Genomic DNA, 12,318 nt, shown 5'->3' with positions numbered 1-12,318 from the left:
ACAGCTTTTGAAGGCATCAGAGAAAAAGAATTCAAATATTCTAAAAAACAAAACAATCAGGAGCGTGACATTCACAAAATTAAGCATCTGCACCGTGCAAGTGAATTGTTAGCTATATGCATTGTTACTTTCTCATGCTGATCACAAATTCACGTAATAACAAACCTAAACCTTTTTGCAGAAATGAAACTTGTGAAGAATAAGACCTTGTTTTATTGAGTTCCTAAAAAAATCCTGGAGTGTAAGGTAAAGAAGCTGTAATTTTGCCATACTTCCCCACTCACCGTTACATTTTCTGAGAATTTTACAGCTGATTTACTTTGTGAACCACAGAGTCATAAAGTATTCAATAAAGGTGATGTCCTTGTTTTTGATTCACTAAACACACAGTCTGATACATGGAAGTACAAACAACCTGCTGTCACCAATATGACGTTATACTTCGAACTGTTCATATTTTAATGCTTTCATTTTACATAATTTAGCACAACAAAACATAACTTTTCAAATGACAGTGTCCATGATAGATCTATTCTTTTATTCATTCTCATAATCAAGCTGAGAATCATGATTTGAAAATCATCATCAGATCCTGTTTCCCAGTATACACAAAGCTTTTTCTATATGTTCCAAGTGGCTCTTGTGTTTGCACCCTGCTGAGTTTAGCAATCAGATTCTTTTCCTGTGTGCTTGTGATGAATGTTCACGAGATGATCTCAGTTTCATGGCGAGCAAGCGCTGGAGGTAATGTGGTACCACAGGGACCTGCAAAATGGAAACTAAACAGAGAAAAGGATATCAGGATAGAAACAGTATTTCATCAAAGAACAGTGCCAGCACAGCAAATCTTAAAACCATTGTTGCCTATACCCAGTTCATAAACTAATTATGTGAGGAACAAGAGGGGAAAGAACAAAAAAAATAAAAAAAACCAAACTTTTTTTTCTTCCTAATTTTCCCCCCGACCATTTTTTCCATTTTTCCAAACAGAAAATTTGGAAAATTTGTGGGAACACTAAAAAGAAACTCCTAGGAGATGTTTTTGCTTTTAGAATAAGTAAAATGCTTCAAGGCAATGTTTCTTGTGGTCAAAATGTATAGCATGAAAAAATTCAAGGACTTCTTCAATTTCTCCAATGGAAAAACTGGGACATTTTAAGAAACACTAAAAACATCTCTTATGATTTCTTTTTTGAATGAGAAATACTTTGTCTAACAAAGCATTTCACTCATTTCAAATGTCCAGAATACAAAAGTCTGAGGACTTTTTCAGTATTCCAATGGAAAAATTGGGAAATTTTGAGGAACATGGGAAAAAACACCCTTCTTAATGTAGGCAGTGATATGGTATATTTTCAAGGTTTTGTGTGGTTTAAACACAATAATTTTGGTAAAAATTAATAAGCTATAATATGTTTAACGATAATAAATTTTTAAAGAGATCAGTGTTTTCTTAAACTTAATATCCAAACATGCTGGCAATCCTACCTATTGTGACTGTATGACAGTTTTTGTCCAAATACTACACTTTTTAATTTAATACAAAATTTGTTTTCTACCTTCAACGTGTATTTCTTCTGACCTCGCAGCAAAAATTAGAGATACATGTGCTATTGTAGCCTAGGGTGCAGCAGTTAACTCTCTGTTGGGTAAAACTGCAATTTTTCTTACAGAAAATGAAGTTATTTATACTTCTAACTTTCATAAATATGCTAAATAGTACACTTTTTACATGCTAACTAAGTTATAAATTGTGCATTTTATGTTATTCAATCAGTAAAAAAAAATTCAGATTTGATCGGAAGTACAGTATATATTTCGATTTTCCCCAAAACTTCTCTCCCCCTCCCCCCCCCCAAAAAAAAACTGGGGAAAAACCCCAGTTTTTCTCCATGGCTCCAAAATTGTTGGAAATTTATATCTGCAACTACAAGCTGTGAAAGATATTCAAGTTTCACCTGAACTTATCGGTAGCTGGGGTGCTTTGCATATTGAATTCTGCAACTGGCACTCCTCTTGCAGATACCTGAGGAGCAAACATAGCAGCAGGATAGACTACCGAAGAGGTTCCAACCTGAGAGAGGAAACATAATATCAGGTCACATGGTGATGATGTCACACTTCCCAACTGTTCATCAGAATTAAGACATATGTGGCACCTTAGGCAAACAAATGTCTTGCGGCATAACCTTTTATGAACCAGAGCCTATGTTGGCAGGTGCATTCAGTGTTATATTCAGTCGGCAGATACATTATCAGCTGGCAGAGACATATCACCAAAGATGCAAAGACAGAAAAGAGGGCAAATTTACTGTTATCCTAAAGATAGATAGACAGACAGACAGATAAAATTACATGGCCATTGAAAGCTTCCAGATGAACAAATGAAACCAAACAATTTTCCTTGAAACTGTGAATGTTTACAACTTCAGTGTAAAAGAAACTTACCTGAACGGATGCCAGGAAAACAATATTATTTTTACTATTCTGGGGAGTGCTATCAATTTGTAAAAGAACAGTAATAAAATATGTTTTAAACGTTTTCAGTTTCAATAATTTTCTACTTTTTCTTCTTACAAAAATACAGAAACATGGATGTTCTGTGTTCCCAGCACAAGTTTTTAACGATAGAGAAGTAACTATCATAGACTAACCATTGTTAGTCTTTAAGGTGCCACAGCATTCCTGTTTATAATTGTCAGTTACTCAGCATTCAAAGTATCCTCTGAATAATCTTACATTTCAGATGTGGAGCAGTTTGTCTATGTCATCACAACATGAATATAACAGAAAGTACCATGCCAGACAGAAGCGCCTGTATGAAGTCTATACCACATGAGAAACTCATGAAAGAACTGGTCCTCAGCATTAAGACAATGCTTCATTTTACAATTATCCTCAGACATGTTTCCTATGCATGCAGTTTGTGTGTCAACAACCCGTGCAGTCCTATGCAGTTACTCTGGTCTCTGCAATAACCATGCATAGAATTGCACTGTAAGTTACATACCCTAAGTATAAAAGCAGAAAACCCAAATGTCACTTACCACCAAACACAGGTCACAAATTTCAAGTTCTTTTTCAACAGCTGTAAGGATATCAGAATCCAAAGTTTCTCCAAACCATACAACATGAGGGCGCAAGAGGCCACTGCAGTCTTCACAACTACGAAAAATGTGGGCGGGGGGTTATACTTCAGACAGAAGCAAAGCTGGAAAGAAGAGTACTTTAAATCTTTAGTGGATTTATTATAAAGTATTCAAATTACATTAGGTTTATTACAAACCTAGACAATGTGTCCATTATTTATATTCTCAGAAAATACTGGAAGGAAAATAACATTGCTCATTTATACAATATCTTACAAAGAACTCTAGACACTTCAAAAACATTCATCCCAATCCCAAAAACGGTCATTTTGCAAAAAAATAATAATGGGATTTATCAAAAAGTTCTGTAGGTGTCACTGATTTTAAAATTTAAGAAGTTCAGCGACACCTTAAAGACGAACAACATTTAACATTTTAAGCATGCATAATGTTCTCCTGGTCACATCCAAATGTCCAAAAGTAGGGAGGAAACAACGGTTTCAATCATTCCACCCTGCCCATTAGAGTCTAAAGCCTTTCTTCAGCCTAAGGAGACTTCCTCCAGCCAAAGAGCCAATTCCAACTGAGGAAGGCTTCAAACTTCACTAACTGAAGTCGTAAGATACAAGCCAGTATCAAAAACTCCCACAGACCCATTGAGCATATTCTGATAAACATAGGTTCTAGCTGGAAATGCAGATATGAAAGCCTGGGAAGAGGAAATGTTTTTTCCAAGGACTTTTTTCCAGTTTTTCCAACTGAAAAATTGGGAAATTTTGGGAACTACTGTAAGAAACTCATGATTTTTCTTCACTCTTAGAGTCAGTCAAATGCTAAGACCATGTTTAAATTTTTTTTTTAATTTCCCATTTTTTTCTAAAAATAATCTGGAAAAAGGTATTTGTTTAAATCTTGGCTTCAAGATATCAGTAAATTTTATATCTTTAGGGGGCCCACAAGTCTCATAGGACCCATGTGGCCCCCACTTTTCCTCTCTTCTTGTCCAGCTCTCCACCTTCTCATCCTCCCTACTTGTTTTCTCTTCCCATCCCTTCTTCTTAGCCCTTTCTCCATCTCTTGCTGTGTCTCCATTTTCTCTTTCACCTTTTTCTGTTGCCACTTTGTTGTCCCTTCCTTTCTTCCCAGTCCAGTTCCCATTTTCTTTCCACTCAGTTGCCACTTTCCCTCTCCAGCCTCTCCTGTTTTTCTGCCCCTTTCTCCCTCCCTTTGTGTCAAAGTCTGTTGATGCCATTATGAGAAGACGAGAGAGAGAGAGAGAGAGAGAGAGAGAGAGAGAGAGAGAGAGAGAGAGAGAGAGAGAGAGAGAGAGAGAGAGAGAGAGAGAGAGAGATCCTTTTTAATTTTTATCTTAGTGTGACATTGTTCAGGGCCGAATTGGCCATATGAACAGTATCATTAAAGTAAAGCTAAAACATTTAAACAGTTTTAACCTTCACTCTTGCCAGTCGCTTTATAACACATTGAAAATTACAGCTCTGTCCACATGTTATAATGCGCTCACCGAGGGAGTTCTTCCACAGGAATCCCAGCATCTTTGATTTCAGGATCTGGGGCACTGGAATTGTTAAACAAAAAAACTGTAAAATTTCAAGTATAGCAAATTGTATTAGTGTCATTTCCAATTTTATTTGGGGGTGTGTGTGTTAATTCTCCCATGTATTTTTTTTTTAAGATCTCAGATTTCTTTTGCAAACTCTGCAGCACTTTTCAGGATTGTAGAAAGAAGTGTTTTGTCTGGTTATGGCTCCAGTGTCTGGATAAAAGTACCCTCAGAACTGGACATCTTGAAAATTAGTTATTACAAATGGGAACCCGCAGTGACTTGTGGGAGGCATCTCATTTCCCTTGACCTATTTCATCTTTCCCTTTCCTGAAAGTGCCCATAGCCTCCTCCCTTTTCCTGCTCCTTTCTTTCCTTTTAGGGTTGCCAACTCCAGGTGTGGACTGGAGATCTCCTGGAATCGCAACAGCTCTCCCAACTACAGAGATCAGTTCCCTAAGGTTGCCAGCTCCAGGTTGTGAAATTTCTGGAGATTTGGGGGTGAAGCCTTGGGAGGGTGAGGTTTGAGGAGGGAAGTGACCTCAACAGGGTATAATGCCATAGACTCCACCCTCCAAAGCAGCCATTTTCTCCAGGGGAACTGATCTCTGTGATGTCTGGAGCAATTGTAATTCTGGGTGATCTCCAGCCCCCCGGAGGTTGACAGCCCTAGTTCCCCTGGAGGAAATGGCTGCTTTGGAGGGTGGAGTCTATGGCATTAGACCTCTCCAAGATCGCTCCCCAGGCTCCACCCCTCAAATCTCCATAAATTCCCTAACCTGGACTTGGCAACCCTATCTCCTTCCCACCCAATTTTCAACTACATTTATTATTTATTTATCTCCTTTATACCCCACCTTTCTCCACAGTGGAGACCAAAGCAACATTATTCTCCTCTCCTCCTTTTTATCTGCACAACAACCCTGTGAGATAGGTCAGGCTGAAAGTATGTGACTGGTCCAAAAGTTGAGTCATGCAGGTTGGGTGGAATCAGGTCACCCAGAGGTTGCTTCCAGGGCTAGGGTTGCCAACCTCCAGGTGGGACCAAAAGTTGAGTCATGCAGGTTAGGTGGTATCAGGTCACCCAGAGGTTGCTTCCAGGGCTAGGGTTGCCAACCTCCAGGTGGGACCTGGCAATCCCCCGGAATTACAATTGATCTCCAGACAACAGAGATCTCTCCCCCTGGAGAAAATGGCTGCTATGAAGGGTGGACTCTATGGCATTATACCATGCTGAGGCATCTCTCTTCCACGAACCCTGCCCCTCTCAGATTCCACCACAAAATCTACAGGAATTTCCCAGTCTGGAGCTGGCAACCCTAGACAGGCCTGGACCCAATGAGTCTTCCCTGAAAGACTAAAATAGGCCTGGAAAGGGCCCTGCCCCTCCCCTGCCTTTTACTGACAAACTGAAGCCTGGAATACTGAGGTTGCCTAGCAACGGCCACTGAGGGAATCAGCTGCTTAAAGCAACAGGCGCTCCTTTTATCATTTTCAGGTTTTTAAAAGCCCCACATTTTTTTGCTTTGTTTTAGATTTCTAATTTTTCTGCAAACCTAGGACTCTTTTCAGGTTTGTGGAAAGATCTGTCTTGCCTGTTTTTAGCTCTAGGCACCGGATGTAAGTAATTAAGCTAACAGCATATCAGAAAAACAGGGATACAATAAGATTGGATGCGGTATGGTCACATACAATAAGTAAAATAGAGAATTTCATAAATAAGGGCGGGAAAGAGTAATGCGTTGCGCTCAGTCAGGACGTAATGATGAATATGAAGACATAGAAATAAGCTGTAGCATGGGAGACTTGATCTTATTTTATTATGTGTATATATATATTGTATTTTAAATTACGAAGACTGTCAGTAATACTGCTTTTTTAGTTGTTGTTATTGTCATTGGGTTTTTTTCTAATAATTTTTTTAAAAAAACACAGAGAACTGGAAAGTCTTTTCAACGTTATGCGCAAATGCTTTCCACAATGAAAGGTGATTTCCACAATGAAAGGTGATTTGAAAAACATAAGACTTCTTACTTGAATGCTTATTTTGCCTCAACATTTACACACTGACACACACACACACACACACACACACATATATTATTGGACAGGGGATTTAAAAACAAGACATAGACAGTGAAGTCTGATTGAGATTGTGTGAGCTCAGCTTAAATTATCTGTATGTTCACCAAATCTTATTTAGAAGAAATAATGTTCTTAGTAGGATGGATAACACAGCACAGATGAATTACCCTTTTCCAGCCAAAGCAGGACAAATTGGACTCTTATAATTTTCTGTCACATTTCCACAACTGGTGCATCGGGTTTTGAATAAGCTGCCTGTAAAACAAAGTAGGAACACTAATTTTAAACTTTGACTTTATGGTTGATAGTGCTAAATTATTAAAATAGTATACAATAAATTTGATTGTAATACATCTTGTAAGAACAGAAAATTACAAATGCAGCAATATTAGAATAGAAAAGCCATTAATTTCCTGTATATGTATTAGCCAGCTACAGGAAGCCACCAAAATGTTTAATGAATAGAAAGACACAAACCCAAATTGTATAGAATACAGTGAAGCAAGGATACACATAATCAGATTTTCACACAAGTATTTTTGTTAGTTAAATCCGGTTAAGTGCTGGCTGCATGCATGTGTGTGTGTTCAACTGCTCCCCCAGCTGTTATCTGGCGCACAAAAGAAACTGTTCAGGTACCACATAGGTACCTCACCCTATTTCCAGAAGGGAATTGTTATATAAGGATGAGAACGGTATAATTTATCAGCTGAGTAGGTTGCCTCTATAAAGGATAAGATAATATTGTAGCACTTTGCTATTTTATTACAAGCCTTTTACTGCAATTCAACTCAATTCACAGTTTTCTACTTTAGTAAACCTTTCCTCAGTGTGGTATGTCAAACCTTAAGACGGTTGTGTTGCCACATGTACTTCTTTGCCTAAGCTGACTGTTTTGTTGCCTAAGGCAGTTTTTTATCATTTGCTTGCATTTGCTTTCCAACTCCTTAATCTTAGCCCACTGCGTTGCTCTGTTTATTAGAGATCTGTGTTGTTTGATTATGTTCTTCATAATTTGTAATCTGCCTTGAGTCTCAAGTGAGAAAAGTGGGCTATAAAGTCAGTATACAATAATAACAATAATAATTCCCCTACGAAACATGTAGCAGCTCTGCTGGGGGGGAGTGATGAGAAAAACCAAGTGGGAGAGGGAGGAATGTAAAATATCTTCTCTCCCACTCCTACTGCTGTGATCGGCTCCTTTTCCCGCATTTCGTTGAAAAGAAAATGTTGGCAGATCAAATTACATCTTTTTCACCTAGCATGACGTTTGGCTCCCAGTCCTTAGAATACAATTACACAATTCTACTTTTATGTGCCTTCAAGTAGATTTGACACAAAAAAGGAAGTGTCTAGTAATGGAAAGTTGTCAGGTCATTATTAGTCAGTGTTTATGCAGATTTTTGGCTGTTCCAATTATACAAGGATAGCTAAATGAAATACTAGTAAGAGGTTTCTATGGATTCTTACCATGAATTTCTAAGAGATGCTTCGTTCCAGCTTTCCTGTGGAGCTCATCAATGTTCTGTGTGATGACCACAATACTTCTGCCTTGCTTGCTTAGCCTGGCCTCACACTCTGCTATGGAAATGTGTGCTGGGTTGGGATGTTTACTCATCATAAGCTCCCTACGGTAATGGTAGAATTCCCACACCCTAGAAGGATTCCTTGCAAAAGCCTCTGGAGTAGCCAGTTCCTACAGAAAAATGTAATTCATTGGTTTGTGAAAAGAAAATATCGATATACGAAGTCTCACGTTCATTTGCAATGATTTGTAAGAACTTTTTAAGTATTTATGTAGCACATTTAAGCACTTAAAAGTGCTTCACATATATTTTTAAGAGTAATTCTTACAACACCTCTGTAAGCTAGTCCAAAATTGTTTCCTCTATAAACAGATGGAAGTACTGAAGCTGAAAGATATATAGCTTGCCCAAAAGCCATACAGAGAATGTGTGGCTGAGATGAGAACTGGGAGACTCCACAGGCCACAATCTTAGTTACTATGCTACTCACATTAATGCATTTATTCAATTTCTGTTTGAAATAAAATTACATAACTGGAAGCAGCAAGTATATTCCTCCCCTTTACTTTATTCTTTCCACTCTGTTTGGGGAACTCCCACCCCCAACTGTAGAAAATTTTAAGGGCACCAATAGAGTTTGATAGTGCTAGAGATTTTAATTGTAGCTTATATTTTAATTGTTCAATATGTTGTAAGCCACCCTGAGCCTGACTTGTAGCCGAGGAGGGGCGGGACAGAAATATAATAAAACAAACAAATGAAGTGCCTAATAGTGCAGCCAACCCTTATAAGCCCATTGACTTCATGGACTTATAAAGGTGTAACACTTATTGGGATTGCCCTGTAAGGCTATTAAGTAACAGTACTTAAAAGGCAAAGGTCCCCTGTGCAAGCACCAGGTCATTCCTGACCCATGGGGTGACGTCACATCCCGACGTTTACTAGGCAGACTTTGTTTGCGGGGTGGTTTGCCAGTGCCTTCCCCAGTCATCTTCCCTTTACCCCCAGCAAGCTGGCTACTCAGTACTTAGTACGTAGCATCTCAAAAAATGTGGACCTGAAAGCCTTTCTCAATTTCAGAATTTGTAAAGACAGCAACATATAATAGATCGCATGAAGCCATACAACACTTAAGATCAGCTCCTAAAGAGAAGCAGAGAGGTTTCCAAATAGCTTGGAGAGAGAACAAGTGAAGAGGCACAGGAGCCAGCCACATTTATAAAGTTATAAAGTTTACACCCCCTATTTATAAAATTATAAAGTCGACACTCCCTAACAGCTACGAGTAGCACATACCTGAGCTTGCCATTTCCTCCAATATCCTCCTGCACCCCTGAAGGTCGGAACGCCACTCTCCGCACTTACACCGGCCCCTGTAATGATAGCTATATGCTTCGCTTTTGCAAACGCTTCTCGAAAATCAGCCATATCTTTAAAAAAAAGGAATGAAAGAAATTCAGGTTTGTTTCATTGTAAGTAGGCACATTTTAAACACACGCAAAGCTTATTTTGGCGTAGATAGAGGAGATCTGCCCTGACCTGGATAGCCCAGGCTAGCCTGATCTCGTCAGATCTCAGAAGCTAAGCAGGGTCAGCCCTGGTTAGTATTTGGATGGGAGACCACCAAGGAATACCAGGGTTGCTATGCAGAGGAAGGCACTGGCAAACCACCTCTGTTAGTCTCTTGCCATGAAAACCCCAAAAAGGGGTCGCCATAAGTCGGCTGCGACTTGACGGCACTTTACACACACACACACACACACAGAAGATCTATGTTGACATTCCTTCACAACTGCAAAGAACAGCATATAGCTCAAAACAATTAATGCTTTGGTTACGCAGTAATTTTGTATCTAAAAATTGTCTACACAATTTTATATCTCAGGCCTCCAAGCAGAAATTGCTGGACATGAAAATATGTTTGCATTATGGCTCTACAAGCATTTAAGCATTCAGTAAGGGCTAAGATGTTGTTTCAGGAACACTGCAATATATGAATATTAGTTTTAGTCAACCGATAAGCTCAAGTATTGAAGTAGACATACTATGCTTTGTAAAGTTTAGCCAGTTATTTTTTTAAAAACATGAAATTAAAATGACATACTTTGCATTTATTAGGTCTCATTTTGAGTCTCCAGTTAACAGCAGATTTCAGGGAGTGGGGCTGGAAGGTGCTGAGAATCCACCCTTCTAATAACTCTTTTTTAAAAAGGATATCAAAAGAGCCCATTGTTTGTACATTCAATTATTTTAATCAACAGTGACTCTCAGTGGAACGAACATGGCAACATTACAGATACTAGGATTTCAAGGTTCACAAGGAGTAGGAAGAAGCAATTTATAGACAATTTATCTTGTGTACACACAGAAAGAAACTCATGCCAGGGACAAAGTTGGCTTACTTGAACTGGGCCGAGCCATTTCAAAGCAAATTCTTTGTTTCTTGGAAGAAGTAGGTTTAAATCCACAATATACTTGAGAAACCAACCTTCTCGTAGAAAAGTGGAAAAGATTCATCAGGATCCCAGGACAATACTAGAGAAAAAGTAAAACAAAAGAAGTTTTTTCGATAACAGTGTTGCTGGTCCACCAATAAATTAGAAGATTTAGCCAAAGTTCAGTTGTCCCAGATATCTCAAGGGCTACGAACACCCTGCTGTCCTCACCGGGCTTGTTAAGAATTTATCACTGGGTACCCTAGCACATTACAGAGAAGCTAGCACAGTCTCTCTGGAAGAGGAGGGTGAAGAACTTTTGAATTGCAGGAGGTCCGTAATCTGGCCTTTGACTATTTCAAGGGCTGAAGGATGAAATTATGAATATTTTTTACCTTAATTCTGTAGCAGAGTTGTCAGTTTCTTTGTCTGACCCTGGTATTTAGGTTATTACACACATGAAATAAATGAGAATCTCATGTCTTGCTGGTAAAACAATGAATAGTAATCACATTCTAAATTATCATGGAAAAACTGACACGTAAACCACAATGTCGTCACAACCCCTTTCTTCCCACAGGCTTCTAAAATTCTTATTTCTACTAGCATAGCAGCCTTTAATGAGAAACTGGAAAGACTTTTCAACGTTATGCGCCAATGCTTTCCACAATGAACTAACTTTGTCAATAGAAATTTGGGCCCTAGTTCTAAATCCCAGTCTCATAAAAATTAAACGATATTAACTCCCAAAGGCAGCAGCAGAAACAGGATAAGAACTAGCGAACTGTACAATTTAAGGTATATGGACTAAAAACTGCCAAGGTTTCTTCTCGTATATTTCCCTTTCCAGAAGTTACAGAAAATGAGATTACAAAGGCCCCTGCTGCAGCAGACTTTTTAACAAGATAGCTGGTGTATCAAAGATGTAAACAGCTACATTCATTTTATATGTAAAAGGTCACTTGCCATGGTGTTAGTACCTCTACTCTACCTACCACATTAGAAGTAAGCCACTTTGAAAGCATTCAGAAGTATTGGTTCTTGTAGGTTATCCGGGCTGTGTAACCGTGGTCTTGGTATTTTCTTTCCTGACGTTTCGCCAGCAGTTGTGGCAGGCATCTTCAGAGGAGTAACACTGAAGGACAGTGTCTCTCAGTGTCAAGTGTGTAGGAAGAGTAATATATAGTCAGAAAGGGGTTGGGTTTGAGCGGAGTCATTGTCCTGCAAAGTATTAAAGGTAATGTGCACATTATCTTGATACTTACAGGACAATGATTAGCACATTACCTTTAATACTTTGCAGGACAATGACTCCGCTCAAACCCAACCCCTTTCTGACTATATATTACTCTTCCTACACACTTGACACTGAGAGACACTGTCCTTCAGTGTTACTCCTCTGAAGATGCCTGCCACAGTTGCTGGCGAAACGTCAGGAAAGAAAATACCAAGACCACGGTTACACAGCCCGGATAACCTACAAGAACCAATGAACTCTGACCGTGAAAGCCTTCGACAATATTCAGAAGTATATTTTTCATTACTTTAAAAAGAATCTGGAGATGCATATGTACATCAGTGTGATAAGTAAGGTCTCAAATTTGGACGTCTGAGTTTTACAT

At 38.8% G+C, this 12,318-nt stretch overlaps 1 protein-coding gene across 1 annotated transcript; it reads right to left on the bottom strand.

Moving 5' to 3' along the window:
* Positions 1-633: 633 nt before the first annotated feature.
* SIRT5 (sirtuin 5) lies at positions 634-10,796 on the bottom strand. The gene is made up of 8 exons (XM_056854014.1): positions 10,664-10,796; positions 9,558-9,691; positions 8,206-8,431; positions 6,903-6,990; positions 4,612-4,665; positions 3,048-3,165; positions 1,959-2,074; positions 634-779 (listed from the first exon to the last, which is right to left on the bottom strand). Exons 1-8 carry the CDS (start codon positions 10,776-10,778, stop codon positions 704-706), a joined length of 927 nt encoding a protein of 308 aa, XP_056709992.1. The 5' UTR covers positions 10,779-10,796; the 3' UTR covers positions 634-703.
* Between the last annotated feature and the right edge of the window lie 1,522 nt (positions 10,797-12,318).

The sequence above is a fragment of the Euleptes europaea genome, chromosome 8, assembly GCF_029931775.1.
Source record: "Euleptes europaea isolate rEulEur1 chromosome 8, rEulEur1.hap1, whole genome shotgun sequence".
NCBI classification, from domain to species: domain Eukaryota; kingdom Metazoa; phylum Chordata; class Lepidosauria; order Squamata; family Sphaerodactylidae; genus Euleptes; species Euleptes europaea.
Note: the sequence above shows the minus strand (reverse complement) of the source record. Positions and strands in the feature narration are given on the sequence as shown.

Excerpts from the sequence above, each read along its gene's own strand:
- SIRT5 (XM_056854014.1), bottom strand. The coding sequence starts at position 10,778 with ATGAATCTTTTCCACTTTTCTACGAGAAGGTTGGTTTCTCAAGTATAT. Across the intron at positions 6,991-8,205 it reads GCATCTCTTAGAAATTCATG|GCAGCTTATTCAAAACCCGA; the intron begins GTAAGAATCCAT and ends TTTGTTTTACAG. Across the intron at positions 780-1,958 it reads CCAGCTACCGATAAGTTCAG|TTTCCATTTTGCAGGTCCCT; the intron begins GTGAAACTTGAA and ends TTCTCTGTTTAG.